This window comes from Cottoperca gobio, chromosome 8 (assembly GCF_900634415.1).
Source record: "Cottoperca gobio chromosome 8, fCotGob3.1, whole genome shotgun sequence".
Taxonomy (NCBI): Eukaryota; Metazoa; Chordata; class Actinopteri; order Perciformes; family Bovichtidae; genus Cottoperca; species Cottoperca gobio.
In genome coordinates this window covers 12,276,813-12,301,144 of record NC_041362.1, presented here as the reverse complement: position 1 = coordinate 12,301,144, position 24,332 = coordinate 12,276,813, and the positions used below count along the sequence as shown (strand labels likewise).

The following is a 24,332-nucleotide window of genomic DNA, read 5'->3' as shown; positions in this document are numbered from 1 at the left end:
ACTTTTTTTTAGATCCAATTACTGTATTTTGAAAGTGTTGATCGGAAGTGGTGGTTGCCATGATATGTGCATCGAGGCTACTTTGATGATTTGAATGTCCTGCAGTTCCTCAATAGACAGTTGCTTTAATAATTCTAACAAAAATATATATTAATAACAGTTTTCTGTTATGGAGATCGGTGTGGCCATCTAAAATAAAATAAAAACAGGAGTACATATACTACACTGATAAAAACATCAGTCAGCAGTTTCAGGGAAAGAGTTCCATAATTTAAAAAAAAATGGTTGCATGGTTACTGATAGCCCAGCAACACGTGTGAGTGTTAATAGCAGTGATTTCACCTTTCAATCCTCAGTTATTTACTTAATGACGAGAACACGGTGCTGGATAATGTCAAATAATTTTACATAAAGTTAAGTGGCAGCAAAACCCGTCAGATAATTGAGAGTATTCAGAGGGGAACTAACAGTTAGTGCTCACTGTTGTTACATCTAAAGATGCCCCCCGATGAATCGGTGATGTTTTTGGCAGCCTACTGACGGAGCTCTGACACCGCTGATGGATTGAATGAGTGTCGACAGTGTTACTTTATCGTGAAGGACAGAGATAAATGGCGAGGACAAGACCTGCAGTGTAAACGCCAAAGACTCAACAGGAAGTTACATTAGCTGAAGCGACTTGCTGCCACAAGCTAACACCAAAGACTGCTAGCACCTCGTTAAGCTAGTCAGTAGGTAAGGTTAGCCGGGTGGCTAATGTTAGCTGGCAAGTCTATTTTGTAGTGCACCTGTGTGCCATCAGTAGGAAAATCGTTTGGCGATTAGTATTGACAACTTAATCCGAGAGGATTTTGTGTATCCTATGATCTCGCAGCGCTAGTTTTCTGTACCAAAATGTCCACCACTTCGTTGGATAAAGAATTACAGGAGCGACTGAGAGAGGCGTCTGCTATCGGGGATATCGACGAAGTGCGGACATTGGTGGAGAGTGGAGTAAATGTTAATTCACAGAACGAAATAAATGGCTGGTGAGTGTTTGGACAAATAAATGTGCTCTTTATTACGTCAAACGCAAGCCGACAATTGCTGGTGTGATTTACAGATTTGTAAATAGTCCGTTTGTGAGGCTTATTGAAAAGTTCAGTGCAGACGAGTGCGTTGTTATAGGGATTAAAGCTGCTCAGTGTTATCTTATTAGGCAGAGAAAGGCTTGTTAGTCAGTCAGACATGCTAGCTTTTATCCTGCTTATACAAACGGTAAACAAATGCCTTGTGAGCTAGTATTGTGGGATGGTTTGAAGTATAAAGTGCCATTTATTCTAGTCAAGAAGGGACCAGTCATTGTGAATTTTAAAAGTCAAATAAAATGTCAATTGGCACATGGTTGCTCCAGTCATGAAACTGCCAAGCCTGTTGTCATTGCCATAGATCATTAGTTAGTACATTTATAGAGTTAAATAACATAATACAAACATGAAATAACGTGACACTTTATGTAGGAACATTAAGTCCAAACTATTTTCCATTAGCCATACCATTCCTTCAGCACATAAATACAATGATTTAAAAACATTGGCAAGTTCCGCTGTTAAAGACTCCAACTTCCTTGTTCAATTCAAAACCTGTTTGATGATAAAGTGGAACTGTAAAAATGTCATTCTTTAAATATCTCCAATAAAGATCATCTTTTACATTTTAAAGTCATTTTATCAGCTTATGTTGTTGTTTTGGTTCAATAAACTGTGATCTCTCTCCAATCCCCCTCCCCCCCTCCCCCAGGACATGCCTGCACTGGGCATGCAAGAGGAACCATAAACACATAGTGTCCTACTTACTCAGTTATGGCGCAGACAAAGAAATCCTCACGGCTAAGGATGAGTTGGCCTCGCAACTTACATCCAAACCAGCGATCAAGCGACTTTTAGGAGGTAAACTACACCTTTCTTACCCTCGTGTTCCCTGTTCCTGTCACATCATTATATAAGTATTTTGTTGTTACTGTCATGGGATTTATCCGTTGCATACACAGTCCATGTGATACGTTGACATGTAATGCACAGGTTATAACCCCTAGATCTTGATGGTATAAGTGTATCTACAGCTGTTTTATGTTTTTTAATGTGTAGTCCTTCTCTTATGCACGTTATTACTGCAGTTGAGGTGGAGGAAGAGCCTGAAGTCAAGGAGCCTGAGTTGCCAATCATCCCAAACTACCTGTCGAACCCGGCCTTCATTTATGCCAAGATGGATAACAAGTCAGAGATCCTCCTGGCTCAGCACCTTGCACAGAATGGTTCTGGAGAACACGCTGAGGACACGCACAGTGATTCGCCCTCCCTCTCCCCAACTCATGAGCCTCAGAAATCCCAGAGCCTGCTCTTTGACGACCCCACTCCTCCACCAAACCCCACCACCCACAGCCAAGCCCAGGCTGGGGAATTAATTCCTGTGACTGAGCAAAATGGCGTGTCACCCAGTCCGGCTTCATCCCACAGCCATGCTGTCGTTAACTGCACAGTACCCATGGACCTGTCCGTTGAGCCGCACCTTGTCAACCATGCCGACTACCCGCATGCGGTGTCACACAATGGCACCATGTGCTCGCCGCCGTTGGCCTCACCCAGCCCCAGCTTGGCCAGCAGCAGTGGGAGCCAGGTCCAGGCCCCGGTGGCCGGCGCTAACCCAACTATGAGCAGGCAGCAGTCTATCCCGCAGCAGCTGAACTACAGCCAGGCTGGGGGGCCCATGCCAGCCTTCCAGCCTTTCTTCTTCACCAGCACCTTCCCTGTCAACGTGCAAGGTGAGAGCGTAATCGTGTGTCTTATTACGTACGTCCACACGTACCAAAACACAACCTAGCTTAGCCTAAAGGGGGGGGGGGGGGTTTAATTTCTTGGCTGGAAGCTGTGACCTCAAGTTATTTCCTCGCCATGAGGTTGCCAGGCAACCAGCGGAGACTCTAATGATTCACTGCTTGTGGCCAAACACACCTGCAAGCCTTGTGCTCATTAGAGAGAGAGAGAGAGAGAGAGAGAGAGAGAGAGAGAGAGAGAGAGAGAGAGAGAGAGAGAGAGAGAGAGAGAGAGAGAGAGAGAGAGAGAGAGAGAGAGAGAGAGAGAGAGAAGAGAGAGAGAGAGAGAGAGAGAGAGAGAGAGAGATCCCTTTACTCTCAGTATGATGACTCACCTGTCACAGGTACATTAGCAAAAACACGACCATCTTCTACAGCAGTGATGCTAAACTTACAGATGGGCGGCCCGCCGACCATTTTCTAATTCACAATGGAAATAATTTGATCCACAACGGTAATGTTTTTTAACTTGTTTTGTAAATAAGGTACCAGAGTGCATAATAGACGAATACAGCTTATTTATGGAAAAAGAGGAGAGGATCCCCAGGACTCCTGAGAGGGCTGAGCCCGGGAAGGCGACTATTAGCTGAAGTGGAGCAACAGTGACGTAGAAATGAGGATAATTCTGCCCCCGTAAATAAGTATTTCACACTAAAATAGCTTAGATATGCAATTTATTCTGTCCCCTGTTAGGAGCAGTTTATGTGTATGCATCCTTTTGAGTGATTGCATGATGGAAGAGTTTCCAGCTTTGTTTAATGTTGTATAATCTCTTTTAAATGTAACAAACAAGTTATAACTGAAATACACAAGTTAGCTATTTTGCAAAACAAAAGCTATTTATTCATATTCAAAGCGAGTTGTGTTTTCCTGTTTCATGGTGACTCTCACCTTGAGCTATGTCCATCATCTTATTAAAGAAGCACAATGTCTTTGTTAATAGAGGTGTCACTCCGGTCTTTCTTCTAGAGTTGGTGCTGAAGGTGCGTATCCAGAACCCCAACGCTCGGGAGAACGACTTCATTGAGGTGGAGCTGGACCGCCAGGAGCTCACCTATCGTTCCCTTCTGAGGGTCTGTTGCCGCGAGTTGGATATAAGCGCTGAACACGTGGAGAAGATCCGCAAGCTGCCGAACACCATGTTGAGAAAGGTATGGGAAAGAAAGACACAGTATGGTGGTCCAAAGAGATACAACCATGTGTAATTGCTGTACAATTTAATCATCTCAAATAGGATTTTTAAATTGTATTTCATCTTAAAAACTATGAATTAGTAGGTGAATCTGTTATTGATTTTAAATGTAGTTTTCCTTTCCTGTCTAGGACAAAGACGTAGCTCGGCTGCAGGACTTTCAGGAGCTTGAGGTCGTGTTGGAGAAAGCAGAAGGCTTGTCCCTTTTCTCTGGGACCGGAGGCCTAACAGACAGACCCTGCTACAACATGAAGGCCTCCCGGCTCACCTACTAGAGCCGCCACAGGGCCCCAGGTCTCCCCGCTTGTGATGAGCTTTTGTAGCTACCCCCAAGCAACCATAAGTAGTTGCCCGCCCAGGTCCCTTATTACAGCTTAGTCCAGCTTTGGTGTTTCGCCAATTTACTAACTGGGATTTCTTTTTTCAAGTTCAGTAGCTATTGTCCTCCTCTGGCCCTCCTGCCGCTTTAGTGTACCCTACCAGTTGTAAGTGATCACTGATGCATGGTGTCCCTGATTATGTGCGAAAGTATTTGGGCCCCCCCTTCCTCCTCTCTTTATCTTTCTCTCCTCCCACTGCACTTTTGTGCCAAGGCTCCAGTGGGACAACAGAGGGAGACGTTGGCCTGTCTTCCTTACAGACTTGAATGGGATTCTGTAATAGCCTTATTTGGACACATCCCTGTACTGGCTGTGGACTACGGTCATGTGTGGACTGCGATAAGCAGAGAGCAGAGGACGACAGGAAGGATTTACATAACTAACTTACTGATAAGTTCGTCACCAGTGCACAGAATGGGACAAGTTGGACTTGCACACAGCAACTTGAATTTCTAGGAAATTATTATAGAGTGTTATCAGATGTTCTAGCTGACATACACACTTTCATACATGCTGTAGGCATAAACCTTAGTGTCTTTGCTGCAGAGGGCATCCATTACTGGCCTAATTCCTAAAGTGGAGGAAACCTCACACCCGGTGAGACGAAGGCGTCTCTGGACTAATAGTACTTCTATTTGCTGACCACACATAATACGCTTTGATCTACATCCACACGAGGATGGACACATTTGAATTCTGGTTTCCCAACATATTTAAATCATTTATTCATACACTGTGGGGAAAAGAAATAATTAGTTTTGTTTGAATTGTTCTCTTTTGTGTCTTTTCATGTTGGACAGAAATGTACATCTTTAGAGATAAAATGTGCGGCAACTCATTCTTATTTTATTTTCAACAGTGCGTTAGCCGTTCTGCTTGGCAGGATGTGCTATTAGGGTCAGTCAGCATAACACTTAAACTGTCAACTGTGAAGTATTTATAAAGAAGTTTCATTATATTGATTCTTACTAATGAAGCGAGACCACGCGCTTTAGAGTAGCGAGGCTTCAGCCCCGCTGAAGGTTGCGTGTGAGGCTTTATAGTAGAAGTTCATTTCAGTTGCTGTCTGTTTTAACTGTGATTAGAATCAAAACCAAAAACTAATCTAGCCAGCAAAGATACTAACTGCAAAATAAACTATCACTGCTTCAGAAAAGAATGCAGCCGTGTTAGATTTTAGTTGTTTTTTTCTCCCCCAGATGATATAAAATATATATAGCAAAGGACAAGATGTGTGTTTGTGACACTTGGTTTTATGATTGAGTGCTTCCTTGCTCCTCCAGCACTAATTTAAATTCTTATTGTGGCTCTCCGTCACCCCAGTTTAAGCTCATCTATATGGCCACTAGATTTCTTTAAAATATCATAATATTTGTCTTCAGTTTGGTTTCAAAGGCCAGCATAGTGCTAATATTACATTTTTATTTAAAGAACATATTGAAGGTAATGTTTTCTATTTGGTAGCTTAATCAGAGGTGTTGCTGTCTGACTTGAATGGAGTCTGACAAGATGACGACACTAAAAACATTCTTGTACTGCACATTAAGAATTGAACAGGTCAAGAGGCACAGCCGTGTTGTCGGACAGTAATGTTTATGCTGCTTTCATCAACACTTTGTATTCCTTTTAATTAAGCAGTGCAGTAGGAGGCCACTACACATGGCTTACAATCAAAACGTTTCTTATCCAGTGGTAACTGTTTACTGTTGAAATGTATACCTGAAGCTCTTACTGTAATTTGTATGTTTTATGATATATTTTTTAATAATTTGTATTTTTTTTTCTTCTTTTCTTTAACCAGTTAGGCCTGTTGTGTTTGTGTCAAAAAAAGAACAAAAAAAGGCTACCATCGTGCAAGAAAGAGTTGAATAATCAATGAAAAGTGCTGTTGTTGAAGCCAAGTGCAATGTGTGTGTGTGTTGTGTGTGTGTTTGTGTGTGTGGGGGGGAGAGAGAGAATGTGTTTCCAGGAAGTTTGCTGTGAGAAGAGAAGGACGACCAAGAGTGCTTATTTTCTGTTCCCAACTATGTTGAATGCTTTATTAAGTGAAGTTGTGCCACATGTTTAAGGCAGGAGCTTGGTTGAGAGAGTGGGACAATGTGTGGAGAACCCCCCCCCCCCCCCCCCCCCCCCTCTCTATGGGTGAGTGGGAGCAGCATGTTTGAGATGGGTTTTTATAGGATCTTCTTTGATTCTGGGGAAACGGAGATAACTAACATTGTATTTGTGGGGTTGCTTATTGTTCTAGAAAAAGCAGAATACAGTTTGACTTAACCTATGCATTCAGAGTCTGATATTTTTATATGCAGTACGTCCCGTGTACTTATAGACAATTATTTTAGGCACTGTTAAAGTTGTGTTCCGGAGGCCTGTATCTGTTCTTTGATAAAGCATGGTGAATTACTTTCCTCTCTCAAACTGACCTTGTGTCTTCTAAAAGCATATTGTCCATCTGACTAATTGAAGTCATTTTGATGTAATGAGTATCTTAATGCTCACTTTAAATCAAGGGAGCAGGTACATGTTTTTGTTTGGCTTTTGTTGCAGGTTATTCTTCCTTTGTACCTGCATGTGTGTGTGTGTGTGTGTGTGTGTGTGTGTGTTCTGGATGTTGAGGTAAACTCCCAGACTATTCATTGAAATGTATGTTACGACCGAGAGCCAGTAGAGGGAGCAGAAGAGCAAATATTGGCTTTAGATGAGCCACTTAGGTATGCCACTTTAAGTCATTATAAGAGGATAGCTTTCTTTCTTTCTTTTTTTATTTTTTCGTTTTTGTTGTTGCTTGGATTTAATTAAATTCACAAAGTATTTTAAAACCTGCTATTTGGATACTGGTCCATTTTTAATCTTTTTAATGAAATGCACCGCTGACAGGATGCTAGAAGATGCACCTTCAGTGTTCAAACTCTTTGTAAGAGTCGACTTGTTCAGAGCAAGTAAACAAATATCAGGTTGCCGACTCAATTTCTGTCTTAGCATTCCAATGCTAATTAACAATGGTAATTAACAATGGTAATTAACAATGCTAATTAACAATGCTAAACTACAGTAGTAAATGAAAACTGTCTTCAGTGCTGGCACTGATGTCACGTAATATGATCTCCATTTGTATGACATGGTCCTCTTTTCCCAGCTATTGTTGCATGAATGATTTCATTATTAAACACCAGAATAAAAATTAATAACTAAATTTTAAAAATGGAGCAGAATTTAAAGGCAAAGTACACACTTTTAAAAAGGTCCTACATGCACATTAATTCTAATAAACCTGAATAATAGTTTTTGAAATATTTACTTTGATATATAACTGATGAAAAAGCTACAGTATTTACTGCACGGATACACGTTTTCATTGATTGGTTTAGACTTCCTTTTAAACTGGTAAATGAACATGTCACTTTATTTACCATTATTAAAAACTAATAGAAAGCATTTCTGGAAATGTTCCATATTTCAAAGTCCAGTATTTAGTACCGTCCAGCTGCGGTTTTTCACTTTTGACCTTCATCTCACAACAAGCCAACGTTGTACATTCTGTTATTAACTTGACTAACGAGACATTTTGTTATGTTCTCTTTCGGATTTAAAGAACATAAACAACACCTAAGTAATGGTTGTACTGACACACGTGTGTGTCTGTGAAATCCTTAACCTCTTCAGTGAAATGAATACAATAGTGTTCATGTGGCGAGCAGATGTTCAGACGCTGCAATCTTGAAAGCACAAACATTGCATAATCTGAGCAGAATGGTGTCGAGAAAGTTAATGGTTTGTCTGTGCGATCTAAATATAGGGACGAAGGAATGTATAGCCATCATGGTATATACATTTCTGTGGACGCCTGTGAATCTGCACATGTATGCCTGCATGTCTGCCCATCGGCATGTTGTGTTGTGTGTCTAGACTGGGGCTGAGGAATCAGCTTAGGGCCCTGCTGTGGCTGGACGTGTCTCTCTCCTTTGTTCTGGAGTGAGACACTCATAATAAGCTTAGTAAGAACAGTCATAACACCTTCATTGTTTTGGACCAGCTTCCCAGGACTCAGTCATGGGCAAGAGACGCGGTGAACCTGCATGGTCAAGAACCACTAAGAGCATTTTAGAAATGGAGGCATAAGGCGACGTTACTCACAGGTACCTTGGTCGATGTGCTTGGACTATGGCCCTTGCTGCAACCTTTGCCCGTTCTCTAACAGGCATAATGCACAAAGCCAACACACAGTGCTACTTATTTAGGACACAAATGCACGCATGACACTGTAAAGCCACAGAGTGCTTAGCGGTGAGGTAAGATGTACAGTAGCCTATATCCCAACAAACTGTGGGACCCCGTGAGTGATTTGTCCTGGGCTTTGTTTGGGCTTATTGAACTGGCATTTAGAAGGAGAAAAGAAATCAATGCATTGAGTGTGATGCCTCAATGCTTGAGCTGTGCAGGCCCACACACAGCAAATGATTAAAGGAATAGTTCAAACATTTTGCAAAATATGCTTATTCGCCTTCGGGCGGAGAGTTAGACATAGATGAGAAGATTAATACCTCTCTCAAATCTGTCTGTTCAATATTAGTTTGCTTATCTTAGCATTAAGCTAAGATTACTGTATTGTCTCCCATGGGAGAACACTGTCGTGGAGACAGGGGAATTGCTGTTCAAGACCAGACATCACAATAAAACACATTAAAGGAGATAAACAGCTAGCCTGTGTCCGTCTGTAGATCAACCAAACCTACCTACCAGTACTTCTAAAGCTCACTAAAAACAACCATTAATGGAGACCTCCCTTGAGTTGCAACGTTGTTTTGCAATGGGCTCAGAAAGATGGCGAGTGAGAGAAGGTCAAAGTCAAGGTCTGATTGCAAACAATCATGTGTTGAATGCAGATAGACTGTCGGAGCTCCCTGCGTGGGTTCCATCGTGAGGCTCTATTCAATATGTGACATGCCCCATAGCCCCAATGTCGGCTATGCTGGGAATGCAGGGTCTTGAGGGGTGAAGGTTAGGGGTGAGTGGGTGAGCAGACACTGAAAACACAGCTTGACTGTGTTTGTGCATTTGCATGAAATGAAAAGCATGCACATACATGTGTGTGCGTGTGTGTACATAATTCTTTTGTAAGCAATCTTTAGTATCGGGAGCTAAATCATCAGTGTTTGTTTACCATATTCACTATATACTTAAGTACGTTTTGTGCATCTCTGTATATGTCTCCTAACTGTGTGTTCATGTGTACGCTTATGGGTGTTTGTTCAGACAGGGCTCATAGAACAGACTGCAGGGTTCGGCCTGGAGAGAACTGGGCCTCTTTGGACTCAGCAGGGACTATATACATACACACACACACACACACACACACACACACACACACACACACACACACACACACACACACACACACACACACAAACAAAAGATAAAGGTAGACCAGTTTTTAACATCAGCAAAAACAGTTTTATTTGAGTTTAATGGTGTTCCTAAATGACTCTTAAGCTTTGTCTCTGTTTGTAAAATAACCATTTTCTCTGTCCATGTTCACAACAGACCACCAGACTATTTGTTTTGTCTTGTCTTTGTTTCCTAGAATTGGCTTTTTGGGAAGAACCTGGGATTTCACAACATGATATCACTAGTACACTTCACTAGTTGGGGCATCTACAAAGTTTTGCAGTGATTCATAAAAACAAGAATTATGACTCCTGACTGGAGTTTTCAGGACATTTTACAACACACGCTTTAACGCACACAACAACTAAACTGTTTGAAGATGTTTTATCATTTGAATCTGTTTAACCTGAATGGTACCTTATGTGATATAAGATATGGACAATATAGGATCAACCCCAGTTCAGTGAATATGACAAAAAGGTGCATCCAGTATGGCAGAAATTGCGCACATAATATCTAAAATATTACGTCTTTGGAAGGTTATTCAATTCTGCTACATGCAGCTCAGATATTACAGGCAAAAACACAGAAGTGGCAGGTATGGCACCATCACCTGGTGCAGCAGTATAATTGTTTTTTCCCTATCTGGAAAGTTTGGCTGCTGTTGGTCTTGTGAGTTTTTCAGGTACAGAAACCTTTAGAGAAAAAGAAGAGGAAGTAGGAGTAAGAGTATAGAGGGTTTCCTTTAGTTACCACCGACAATGTACATCCATGGTACAAATAAGTACAAAACAATAACTACCCATTAATAATGCATAATGTAACCACATCTTACAGTTAAATATACTCAAGCCCTCTGAGTGCAAGAGAACAAGATCTACAAAATACCAAAGACTAGAAGACTCTGAGTTTGGTGCCATCTTCCGGAGACTGACATTTTATTCAAATGTACAGGTGAGATTTTACAGTTACAAGACAGAAGATGTTGTTTTAGACTAAACATACCCAAAGCATCTTGTAATATGAAATACTACACAATAATAACTATATGCCAAATTATAAAATGAAGATTATTAACACTGATGTGTGACTATAAAACACAAAATAGTCATGTTTATAAATTGTAAATTGTTTGTATCGTTACAATTATTTTAAATGTATTCAATGTGTAATGTTTGCACTAATTGTATAATTCATTTGAGCTACTTTTTAGAGTATTGATAAATCTCTCCTTCTCCTCTGTAAACTAAGGGTTAAGGCAGTCAGCGCCTTTACGCACAGGTGTCTCGCCAGTCCTTTATGAAACAGCGCCTGCAAACTGTTGGCGAACTTTTTTTCTGTTTTTTTTTCTTTAATTAAGTTGATCATAACTGTAACTCAGCTGGGATTTGCTGTCCGACTAGACAGGCCACTGTAATTCATGTAGTTAAATCGTAAGTGGGTTTGCTCACCGCAGCCCTAATCTCTCGCTACTATTAAACGTGGAGCGACTATACCGGAGAGCTCTCCACATCGAGACCGGTCCTGCACGATCCTATATTTTCGCTGCCTTTGTGCTGCATCTGATTCCAGTGTTTAGAAAAACTAATTGCGGGAAAGTTTGAAGATAGTTTAAAGAGCTTTTCCAAAACTTTAAACTTGCATTTTCACGATTTTTTAGCGTCCGTTCTGTTACGCGTCGGATATGTGGTGGATGCTGTTTCCCCGATGGATTTGGTTTCTTCTTGGACATTGTTATACCATACTCCTTTATATGGACAGCTGCCGTGTGAGAGCAATGCCCATGCCCATGTCTGTGGGAAAAGTGGTTTACTCTCACGCAGGTCTTTGCCCGAATGACCTGAACCCCAACCTGTGGGTGGATGCTATGAGCACCTGCATGCGCGAGTGTGAATCTGACCAGGTGAGTTGACCTGCGACTGACGGTAATGTAGCCTGCTCCATGTGAAACCCCCAAAATGTCAAACAGCTAAATGATTATATCCCCCCCAAAAAACTCCTGTTTTCTTTTTCACGGTGCATAAGTTGCTGCATGGGGGATTCATAGAAAAATACCAAGCAGAAACGTTATTCAACAAAAATAATCTTCCGGTTATGTAATGTTGTTACATTTTTAACTTAAATGTAACTACATTTTGTATTAATGCTATGTCATCCACACTGAAAACATATAAAGAACACTCTGCAAGTAAGATTTTGTTAGGAAGGATTTCTCTGTTTTATGCAGTATTTTATTTCAAACTGTATCTCAACTGTAAAAAAAAACAAAAAAACAATGGAACAAAAGTTGTTTTTCTTCTCCAACTTTAGGACTGTGAGACATTTGAGAAGTGCTGCCCTAATGTATGTGGTAACAAGAGCTGCGTGGCATCACGCTATATAGACATCAAGGGCAACAAGGGCCCCATAGGAATGCCAGAGGGCGCCACCTGCGACAAGTTCATGTGCTCTCAGCAAGGGTCCGAGTGCGACATCTGGGATGGCCAGCCTGTTTGTAAGTGCCGGGATCGCTGTGAGAGAGAACCCCACTTCACGTGTGCGTCTGATGGCATGACATACTATAACAAGTGCTACATGGATGCAGAGGCCTGTTCCAAGGGTATCTCTATCTCAGAGGTCACCTGCAGGTAACATGTTAAGTATTTTAGATTTTTCTGCCTTTTTCTGTAGCAAAGAAACATAAATGTATAATAAGTCAATGGTAATTAAAGGTGCTGCATACAACATTCAGAACATTAATATATCAGCAACAACTATGTTTTATGTAAATATATAGTGGAGTGCTAATGGCATCCTGAGCAGAGAATGAAGTCACACTCCCTGTTGTGTTGTAATCCGAGCTTCTCTGGTCCTTATGTTGGTAGCTTGGCCGGCCACGAGTGCATGTAAGTGCAGTGAGTCACTGTGTGTGTGTCCCTCTGTTTTGCTAATGGCCGCCACTCTGCACTGTGCTCATACGGCGGTTACCGCTGATAACGCCATCCCGACCCACAATGGTGGGATGACGTTGTTGCGGAAGTGTAATGCCCTCCCTTCTGCTGCCCCTCAGGTTAACAATATTAGCTCTGTCAGCACTGTGTGCACGGTGTTAGCACTTTCTGGCTGTTAGCACTGTTAGCTGCTAGCTTCCGGCTTGCGCCAAATTCACACCAGGGAATGGCGAAGTGCGGCTCAGCACAACAATTAAAATGTTCTGCGGCCGAGAAGCTTGTTGTTTCATTCCATCATAATGTGTACCGCAATAATATACTACCGATAAGAACCAACAATGATATCTTCTATTCTTGCTAGGTTTATGTCCGTGATTCAGGCGGGAAGAGATTATTTATTATTAATCATTTTAAACATACATCAACACGTCAGAGGACTCTGTGTACTTTGCCACTAAAAGTTAAATTATCCCCAACTTTTAGTTTGGCCTCAATATGTTACAGAATCAAAACAACTGCAGCCGGAGCAGTCGGCGCAGCTTTCCAGAAAAAAAATTGCACTGCAGCTCGCCATAGGCCACACTTTGCTGATCCCCGGTGGGAATTTTGCATTAGCATTCTACACGTTCAGAGGTGTGTGCCGGCAAACCCAGCCGAGACCCGAATTCATAGATATGCTCTAAATGTTGTATTTAGCCCCTTTAAAGAAGAACCTTTGAGATATCCTGGCTCTGATTAATTCCATTCTCATTCAACCTACCTACAGGTACCACCTGACCTGGCCAAACACCAGCCCAAACCCAGCAGAGACCACCTTACATCCCACCACTGCCCTCCAGACCACCATCCCAGCTGACATCCAGCTCCCCACCATACACAGCGGCCCCACCAAACAGGCTGTTTTTGTGGGTGAGACAGCGAGCTTCCTGTGTGAGGTCTCTGGGAAGCCACATCCGTTAATCACCTGGGAGAAACAACTGAAGGGAAAAGAGAACACCATAATGAAACCTAATCATGTCCGAGGGAACGTTGTGGTCACTAACATTGGCCAGCTGGTCATATACAACGCGCAACTTCAGGATGCTGGCATCTATACGTGTACAGCCAAAAATGTGGGGGGAAGCGTATCGTCACACTTTCCCTTGGTAGTGATCAGGAAGGAGGCGAAAGGTCAGAAAGCAGCAGGGAATAGTACCAACCTGCCATTTCCAGCGGAAGAGTGTCTTAAGAGACCAGACACAGACGACTGTGGAGAAGAGAGCATGAGCTGGTACTATGAACCAAAGAGGAACAATTGCTTCACCTTCACCTACAGTCAGTGCAATAAAAACCGTAACCATTTTGACGCCTATGAAGTGTGCATACTGTCATGCGGAGCAGAGCTTTCAGCTCCCTGCAGCCTACCAAGCCTCCAAGGGCCTTGCAAGGCCTATGAGCCCCGCTGGGCTTATAACAGCGACCTCAAAAATTGCCAGTCCTTCGTGTACGGAGGCTGCGGTGGCAACGAGAACAACTTTGAGTCTAAAGAGGCCTGTGAAGAGATGTGTCCCTTTCCGAAGAACCACAACTGCAAGATTTGTAAACCCCGAGCCAAGATGGTCACCAGCTTCTGCAAGAGTGACTTTGTGATCCTCGGGCGTGTGACTGAGCTGACAGAAGAGCAAGAGTCAGGCCACGCTTTGGTGACAGTGGTGGAGATCTTGAAGGATGAGAAGATGGGTCTGAGGTTCTTTGGCAAAGAGCCCCTGGAGGTGACTCTCCTGAACATGGACTGGAACTGCCCCTGCCCCAATATCACTACAGCCGACGGGCAGCTCATCATCATGGGGGATGTTCAAAACGGGATGGCCGTCCTGCAGCCTGACAGCTTTGTAGGCTCCACCAGCACTCGTAGAATCAAGAAACTTCGTGAGGTTATCCACAAGAAAACTTGTGATTTCATTAAAGATTTCACTGCTGTTCAGTAGAGTCTTTTAAGTCTCACACTCACTGAAAGCCAGTTGTGTTTTCTGATTATTCTAAGCTCCAGTGACCTCACCAGTCTGATCAACTGCCAGTAAATATAAAACTTATCTGTAATGTTGGAGGTTTTGTTGCCTGTTTAAGATGTTTTCTTTCCTTACTTTGTTACCTTTTGCTCAATAGATGAATCACTCCTTGTAGTTTTTGCTTTTGTCACTGATAATTTTTGCCAGTTTTCATTCATGATTTCCTAACAGATGCTCTTTTTTAAAATTAGAATCAAGTTTAGACAGTTTTGATGTCCGCACCTAGGGCACACTGTCTGGGAAAGGCAGGTAGAAGAGTATTAGTCATAAGCATTTACCCTGTACAAAGTATTTAATCTTTGCAACCGTTAACTTAAACGGCATTATAGATTTGCTCTCCAAAGTTATCTTGAATACACTAATATCATTCATTTATGGGTATGTTTTTAATATGACTGGTACGTTTGCTTTATGTTTTTGTGGGTTATCCCAAAATGGACATTGAGTAACATCTGTCCGGAGCACTTGAGCTCACACTAATGCAATGCGAAGCCTCAGTTTATTTACCAGAATCAAATAAGCTTTTTGGTTCCATGTTTTGTGGAATCAATTTTTTCTAAGTTTTCATTTACAATACAGAATATGTATATGGACTTCTGTACCTATTTATTTTTCTTGATCTATTTCTTATAGTGCTATTGATATATATATATATATATATATATATATATATATAAATATATATATACAGGCAGAAAGTCTCTCTGTGAATCTAATTACATAGAGAGCAGACCTATTTTACGTTATCTATGATATCTTAGTGTCCATTATTTTTTGGAGAATATGATGAAAAAATAAATAAAGATGATTTAGAAAATACTACAGATGTCCGTGCTTTGTGATGTTGTGCTGTTCCCTCTGTTGAAGACAAAATACTCAACATGCTCGCAGCTTATCAAAGGGCTCATGCGGGCAGTGCATCCCTTCATCCCTGTCCTCCTCCTTCCACTTGTATTTCACACACACAGGGCTGATTCTGAAGCAGGTCACATTCCAGCCCAGCTGTGGAGGCCCGCAGAGCTGTGTGTTGTGTTGTGTCTGGGTCTGGGGCCCTCGCATAGCACACACCCCACCAACCATCTATTGGCCTTGCGCGGCCCCTTTCATGTGCAAGAGGCCAGGGTGAAGTGGAGGAGGAGAAGGAGGAGGAGAAGGAGGAGGAGGAGGAGAGGGATGTCGGCTGATTCTTTCTCTTTCACTCACTCAGTTGGCCACATCTGTGTTAAAGGGGCATAATATAGAACAGTGAGAGGAATGAAAGGAGAGTTAAATCAAATAGAAATTTGGGAATGTAACCCCCAAAGTTAGGATAGAACTTTTTGCTTTATTGATCTCCAAAACACAAAATGATTCAGTAGAATTTCTAGCTTTTCATGCTGGAGCTTGTGGCTGAATCCTGGTGTGGAAGAGATGAAAACATTGGTAAAACTCTATCATGCATGAGTGTAAAGGTGCTTACAGTTACACTATTGGGTGAGATTCAACTCAGGGTTGACAAATGCTAGAGCTGTGGGATACAAAAGGATCCACCTGGACCAGCAGGGCATACAGGAAACGGAACATAAGGAGCCAACTAGCCAGTGAATGTTTTCCCCCTTCCCCCTCTGCCCTCATATCCCCTTCTCTAACCCCCTTCCTCAGCCCTCTTCCTCATCTGTCTGCCCATTCAGACCTGACAGACAGCCAGCCTTGAGTTGGGACCTCTGACCCCGCTAATGAAAAAGAGGCCACCAAGGAAAAGGCCACTTTCATTAGAACTGTTGACAAGTGTTTAGTGATTGGCTGAGCTCCAGACAAGCTCCGCACAGCCCCCTTGATGCTCTACCCATCACAGCCGGCTGCTGATTTCAGTATCAAGTTCACTTAGAGACCACCAGCCAGGCAGCCTGCCAGACAGACCATAATAATAAGCCAGACAGCCACAGGCACAAAGGGAGGGCAAAATGCCCTCAGTGACACAGTATCAGTGAGGAACTTGTTGGTGTTCAGAGGGATGGTCGACTTTCTTTCCGCATAACTAATACACACAAATAAGCATTGATTATACATTGATTGTCTTAGGTGAAAAGCTTAGAAGCTTTTAATTGTATCATATATATATATATATATATATATATATATATATATATATATATATTATAATATATATTACATATACATATATTATATATTATATAGTTCAGCCTGAGATAGACAGTAAAGGAGGAGAGAGAGAGAGAGAGAGAGAGAGAGAGAGAGAGAGAGAGAGAGAGAGAGAGAGAGAGAGAGGGGGACAACACGCAGCAAAGGGCCACAGGTCGGACTAGAAACGTTTTTAATTGATTTAAAACACTACTCCACCATTGCACTTTTGCAATACGGTCACGATAGACAGTTTAACAAAATTAAAAGGATAAAAATTGATGCAAGAGAAGCAGAGCTAACATGTTTTTATACTATGCTTTATCCAAACCTACATTGCCACCGACAGATTTGGGTGCGTTATGCTAGTAGCTCATTTATCCTCAACCTTCCACTTTGATGTGATGAACATCAAATAATCAGTTTTGTATCACTGTGGTGAATCAATCTACTTTGCAACATTTCTAATCACATCCTTTACAGAGTAAAACAATGTCACGTGAAAAAGGTCATGATAAACTGTGAGAAATGAACAAAAGAAAGGAGATAAATCAGCAGCTGCAGCAAAGAAGAAGCTGCTGGTGTGTCTGCGGCCGCAGGAGGGCACAACTCCAGAGATGACATTCCGAAAACATGTTCCTACCATAGATGTACCTTCACTGTGGGGTCGCAAAGGGCGGGGCTGGAAGTTAGTGAACTGGTACAGAAAAGCACAGCAATGCAATACAATTAAGGATAACGTCTTTATGGGTTCGGCTTTGCTAAACATTGTGCCTCCATGGTAAGAGAGGTTGATTATCTACCAATGCTCCACCCAGCGAGCACGCTCAGTGACTCAAATTAAACACACCCACAAAGTGCTTCAGCAACAGGTGTGCTGGATCTAGCTAACATGCTAAATGCTAACATCACGGTGGAACCTCCAGCGGTGATTGGTTGAACCTGGAGCAGATGATGGGAGACTTCGTGTTGCACACAAGACTCACAGAGTGACGCTCAAACAGGTGAGTCATTTGCAACAACAAACTCCTTGTGATGGATGTGACGCTCCGGAAGAGCGCGTCAACGTTGCTAGGCAACGTAGCATTGTGCGAACATGTGCGCTCTCGGCACATGTTGTGCATAAACTGTGCTTGAGCTTTCTGTTTTTGATGTAATATGTTTGTTTGTGGCTGGAGCTACTGTGGATTTTATGTGTGATTATGGATTATGCTGTTGATCGACAACTAGTGTCAAACTATTGAATTGATGTAGGCTATTGGTTTCCATATACTTCATATGTATTGTCGGTCCGTTTTGTCTTCTTTCTGCTTGAATCTAATAAAGCTGCACTGATGAAGGTGGTTGCACATACAGGCTGCAAAGTGCCGTCAATAGAAATGGATCTGTTTGGATTGAAAGGGTTCGGTGGCATGATGATGTTTCTTCAATTTAACAGTAGAAGGCTATTATATAATATCATACACCATGACATATAAAATGTAACGCAATAATGTTTTCTCGGAATAATCCTACATTTGAACTGACCTTAACTGAAGTAGGTTGGCTTTAATTTAAATTAAAGTAACAGTACTTGTACTTGATCCCATCATAATGACATTTTACATCCCCTTGCTTTCAATGTACAGCATAAAAGAGCATATACCATGATATAGGGACTATTGTGCTGGCTAAGCATTTAAAAAACTTGCAGTGTTGCGGTTTTATCATGTGTCATGTATAGGAGGCTGCAATAAATAGATATTAGTAAAACTACGTTACTGATTTTTGTGCAATCAATGAAGTTGTCCACTGGGCGGCAGCACAACATTTAACAAGCCGGTGACAAGAGTGAGAGTGCTGTAAGCATAAGTGTTGCTTATCTCTTTAATATGTGTAATATATGACCAAAAATAAACTCAAGTCAGTTCAGCTCATATTAAGTGATTTTATAGTGTATTCTTAAACACAAAATAAATATCTGCATATGAATAGAGAAAATCCCTCTTCATTTTAGTGCAATTTCCATTGTTTGGTTGGGAGATTGAAGCACTTAACTAAAGAAGGTTTGTGTTAGAAATGTTTGAAGTGAAGCAGATTTGTTTTACTTGCCTGATAAATTATGATATTGAAGACACAGTAATACACGAAAGTAATGCAGGTGAATATTGTTTTTGTCTTTTATCGTACATCTCAGTTTGAAAGCAGATTTTATTGTAATGTCCTGTCTATTACACCATACATCTATTACGTCTATTGCCCCAAAAGCTCAGATTACATTCCACATAATGAGAGGCCTGGCTCAGCAGGCTCTGCCTCTCTTTCTCTCTCTCTCTCTCTCTCTCTCTCTCTCTCTCTCTCTCTCTCTCTCTCTCTCTCTCTCTCTCTCTCTCTCACACACACACACACGCACACGCACACACACATATATACTGTCACTTGCCCGATGAATGCCTCCGCAAGCAGTTAGCCAGATGGGCTGGTAGATAATAATAATAATAATAATAATAATAATAATAATAATAATAATAATAATACATTTTATTTATAAGCGCACTTTTCATTTGCGTAAACAAAACTCAAAGTGCACATGGTGCCCAATGCCATGGATGTGTGCAACCACACACACGTGTACGCATGCACACAGTGTCAATAGCAGCTCTCCAGGGCACAGCTGGCCTGTGTGTTGGGTTAGACTAAAGATTTGCCAGATGGGAAGGGATAGAGAGAAGGGGACAGAAAGACCGGAAGTCATAAATTACCAAGACAAAATGTGGACTACATTCACACACTCTATAAAGGCATGCATGTGCACACACAGACACAGTGAGGGCATTAGTCGAGTGGATTCATGTTCCTGACACTAGGTGAGCAATAGGAGATGGACATTTTACACAGAGGATGTTTCATGTTGGAGCAAACAAATGACATGTGACAGTTTTTTAAACAAACAACCACAGAAAAAAGGAAAAGCTTGATTTTCCTCACATAAATATCACACACAAGTTGACAATTGCAGTAGTTCTCACATACTTATGAGAATACAAGAAAGGTAAAGAGACAGGAGAGAGGAGAAGAGGACAGAGGGAGGACATAGAGGTGCAGAGGGTACGAGGGTATGAGGGTATGAGGGTATGAGGGGGGCTGGGATGAGGGAACGATAAAGGCAGAAAGGTCATCGTAGCATAAGGAGGGTGTAAATTGTCCAGAACATAAAACTTCTTCTGTCGACTCGAGGGGATTCTTTTTCCCCCCTTATCTTTCTGCTTTCTAAAAATAGTGCCTGTTCAATGTAGGGGGAAACTAGGATACTGTTACCTCTCACATCTCTTCTCTGTTGTATCCATACCTACTTTATTACATCTAGATAGATGGATAAATAAATGTTTGCTTGTAGTTTGCACGTGTCACTGCTTAAATAGGTTTAGCTGTCAAAACATTGGATTGTGGGACTTTTAGGGAGTCATACTGTACATTTAAATATAAAACCTATTTGTCTGACCTGTCATTTTAGGTTGATTTAGTCAGAGTTTTAATGAAATCTACTATAAGATTGCAGACTCAGGCTCTTAGTGGATATAGGGACTCTACTGGTTGCATTAAATATCCCTATTTGCATTGCCATAATTGGATTTTTGACATCGGTAGTCAATGATATGTAATATATTCATGTTGTAAAGACACAACCGTGGACAGCAGCCTCTTCACAACGGAAAAGTGTGGCTTATTTTTATGGACAAAAAAGGGTTTGATTGTTTGAGACCATAGCATTGAAAACACCATCGGAGTGAGACGGAAGCTGCTACAACAGCTGTTTCAAGCATAGTTTCTGCGATGATAAGGAAGCACGAGTAATGAGGTGGCAGCTGCATTACAATCATGCAGGAGATTCACTTATAACATCCTCCATGCACCCTCCCTATTGCGAATAATAACCATGTTATTAGATCTCAGCCTTGCATGATGCACTGAACAAACTATATCTGAACTATGTATCACTACTACCACTTGAAATTTAAACTTTAAACACATGAAACCTGAAACAAATATAGTATGTCGAAATGAATGAATTAAAAATGTAGTATGTAGAAATAAAACTGAAACCAAACAACTTCTGCATCTACTTCATTGCCATTCATGTGTGTATGTGAATCGTAGATCGTAAAATATACAAACACACAGAGACCTGGATGTCTTGAATAAAACAATTAATTGAAATTATGCCCGAGGCTTTCAGTTTGTGGAATTTATGAATGAATGCAGGCAGACTGTCTCTTTAATGAGATGTCATTCCACCAGCCTGGTGTTGAATTCATGTCATACAAACACAAATATATTATGCACACACTCCTTCCTTGTCTGTTTCCTCGGTGTATGGACAAACAGTTGGAATGTTGACAGAATTCCACAGACAACGCAGGTACAAAATGTTCTTAGCTTTAACTTGCATGTGCGAAGATAGACACTCAGTCAGTTACACTCAAGGCTTCTTCATAAATGAGAAAGAGAGACACAGAAAATAGACCATGCAAACAGAAGTGACACAGCATGAAATAGAGCGCGGGGAGTGGCCAAAACTGAGACTGAGAGAGGGAGGGGGTCGGGATAAAGGGATGCTTGGGACAAAATGTTCTAATCCCAAGCCAACATCACAGGAGATTCACTCAGGGATTTCACATTGTTTCTGTTTTGGGGACGAGAACAGTTGCCCTCGTATGACCCAGCAGAATGACAGAAGGGATCAGTTGCTGTCGGGAGTGGAACAAGAAATATCAGTCTACTGTTGGTGTGACTAGATTTGAATTATCTGCAGCTAGTTGGGGGGGAAAGAAAAATCCTCTGGGGAGATAAAGGGGAGAGAGAGAAAGAGGGGGGAGGTGAGAGAGAGACGGGGAGAGAGAGGGAGAGAGAGATGGAGGATAGCGAGAGACGTAGAGAGATAGAAGAGAGAGAGAAGAGAGACGGAGCGAGGATAGGATAGAGAGAGAAGAGATAGCGAGACGAGACGAGATAGAGGGAGAGGAGAGCGCTAGACTTATGATCGAGTGAGAGAGAGAATCTCTCGCTCTCTGCGATTACTCTCTCTTCTCTCCTCGCTCTTCTCCTATCTCTCTGCTCTCTTCTTTCTCTTCTGCTTTCTCCCTCTTCGATTAGATTTTAGAGATAAGAGTTTGCAAATGAGTTCATCATGACTGTCTCATTCATTGCTTGTGATGTAAGGCACACTACATTACCAGTGTTAAGCATTAAACACATTACTTTGTTGTACGTTACAGTAATGTGTAAGGGATTACATTTTGAAATTTACATTACAGTTACGAATCCCAGCAAGGTTCAGTTACTTCTAAAATTTGGGGGTCAACTTTTCTAATAAATTCAGGTTTTGTTATTTACTGTACTATTGTTGTTCACATTTATTAGCTCCAACATGATGATGATGAAATTAATTTTCTGTCGCCAATGTTTGGAGTACACAAAGAAACTCAACACAGTGCACAATTACAGAACGACGAAGACAGCTTACAAATATAAATACTCACAACAGTGTAGGCCACTTGCGTAGGCTACGGTGTAGGCTCTGTACAGAGCCTCGATCCAACTATAACTCAGCCTTTAGGACACACACACACACATACACACACACACACACACACATACACACACACACACACACACACACACACACACACACACACACACACACACACACACATACACACACACACACACACACACACACACACACACACACACAAACATGCCTATATAATACAGTATTCAAACAAAGCAGGGTAATGGTAATGAAGGGTCTGATATCTTGCTGTAATTAGGCCCAGTGGGACTGTTCTTCAGTGACCCAGTAGTAGTAAACGCTCAGGAGATATATGTGTGTATATATATATATATATATATATATATATATATATATACACACACACACACATATATCTCCTGAGCGTTTGCTACTACCGTATTACAGTTAGGCTGAATGCTTTAACCATGTCAGTACTGACATCTACTGAAATGTGATTGTTTGCAGTAAATGTGTCCAAGAATTTCTATCAAAATATGTTCTTTCTCAGCCTTCATCCTGATGAATAAGCTTCTTGTCCACAGTCTCCTCGAGCGCTTGGAGGCTCTTCCAACCATCCCAATGTGCTTCCCACATCCATTTGTCTATTGTTTCAGTTCTCCTCGGTTCTTAACTCTGGTGTTATGATGTTCAAAATAAATTGCAAAGTTATTACATCATTATTTCTAAGTTTGCAATTTTAAGTATTTTCATAACAATGGCATGTTTTGGTAATATCTCATCACAGAACTCCAAATTGTAAACTAGGTATGTCAACTTTTTCTAATTGTAATATGAAAGAAAAACGTATAAATGACTAAAACTATTTTTATTTGAACATCATAATTTATTTCTGCCATTTTTGTAAACGGCTCCCCTACATTATCTGTATATTATATTTTGTAATGCAACGTAGCCTTATAGTTGAATTCTCTGGCAATATGCTTCTTCTATTTATTCTGATACATGCACATATGTTATTGAATTTTTACTTTGTGGCAGATCTCAATAAAAACTAAAAACACAAACAGACAAAAATAGTACGGATACATATGTATTTCCTGAATTGTTGGTTACAAAACTCGCTCTATTGTTCAAAGTTGAATATAATAAAAATCTCTGTCGATTTCTCCAACTAGTAATTAGACACTGTTACATAGTCCCAACACTAGATGGCATATGACATATATAGTAACACTGTGAAAGCATAAGGTTTGTTGTTGGCTATTTAAATAGCATTATAATATGTGTTGTATAATAACTACGTACTCCTCACACTGTGGGATGTACAGACCTTACAGCCCAGTACTGTCACTTTGCAATCGCCAAAACATACTGTACATGGAAATAAATATATTATCTGAGCTCATGAGCATTGAGAAATTCAAACCAGAAGCCAGCCTGTGTTTGTTCATTTAGAAAATATACCAGACCTTTCCACATTGACACAGACCGCATGGCTTTACAGTGACTGTAAATAGCACTCTTTCTGCTTACAGCCACAATGACTTCACTGCCCCTGTTGCTGCGGCACCGGAGGGGCCAGCCGATGCAAGTCTCTGTTGAAATGCTATAAAGCTTTGCAGACACTGGAGGGAGTGCTAGACTACTGTCGATCATAATGAGACGAAGACGGAGACAGTTAGTTTGATCTATGAGCTGTTGCTCTAAGGTCCGTTGTTCTTTTATAGAGACAAGCACAGACAGATACTGAGGAACGCAGGGAAAATATTGATTAACTTTATTAAATTCACCAGCTGGTCACTAACTGTGTTTGTCTCTCCTTTAGTGCTGAGCAGGTAGTGAACGGTGGGTTTTTTTTTTATAGCTTTTCCCCTGAAAACGGTTGCCTGCTGTGTCAGAGAACGACAAGC

General features: G+C 41.3%; 2 protein-coding genes and 1 long non-coding RNA gene across 5 annotated transcripts in view; all 3 read left to right on the top strand.

Annotated features, from left to right (window-relative positions):
- Positions 1–289: 289 nt before the first annotated feature.
- On the top strand, positions 290–13,962 carry ankrd40 (ankyrin repeat domain 40). Of its 2 annotated transcripts, XR_003832632.1 has the most exons (6): positions 290–1,028; positions 1,780–1,928; positions 2,156–2,800; positions 3,821–4,002; positions 4,175–5,655; positions 13,951–13,962. XR_003832632.1 is itself a non-coding variant. In XM_029437424.1 (5 exons), the coding sequence occupies exons 1-5, from the start codon at positions 895–897 to the stop codon at positions 4,316–4,318; spliced, it is 1,254 nt and encodes a 417-aa protein (XP_029293284.1). In that variant the 5' UTR covers positions 290–894; the 3' UTR covers positions 4,319–7,247. The 2 variants fall into 2 exon arrangements, 1 of the variants encoding a protein (XP_029293284.1); XM_029437424.1 differs by lacking the exon at positions 13,951–13,962 and having other exon boundaries at positions 4,175–7,247.
- LOC115012025 (WAP, Kazal, immunoglobulin, Kunitz and NTR domain-containing protein 2-like) lies at positions 11,158–15,419 on the top strand. The gene is made up of 3 exons (XM_029437423.1): positions 11,158–11,711; positions 12,119–12,435; positions 13,505–15,419. Exons 1-3 carry the CDS (start codon positions 11,493–11,495, stop codon positions 14,703–14,705), a joined length of 1,737 nt encoding a protein of 578 aa, XP_029293283.1. The 5' UTR covers positions 11,158–11,492; the 3' UTR covers positions 14,706–15,419.
- A 1,977-nt stretch (positions 15,420–17,396) lies between these two features.
- The window catches only part of LOC115011991 (uncharacterized), a 54,770-nt gene continuing 47,834 nt past the window's right edge, over positions 17,397–24,332 (top strand). For both annotated transcript variants that reach the window (XR_003832629.1, XR_003832628.1), the window contains exon 1: positions 17,397–17,911. This is a non-coding gene — a long non-coding RNA (uncharacterized LOC115011991). The remainder of the gene's footprint in view (positions 17,912–24,332) is intronic.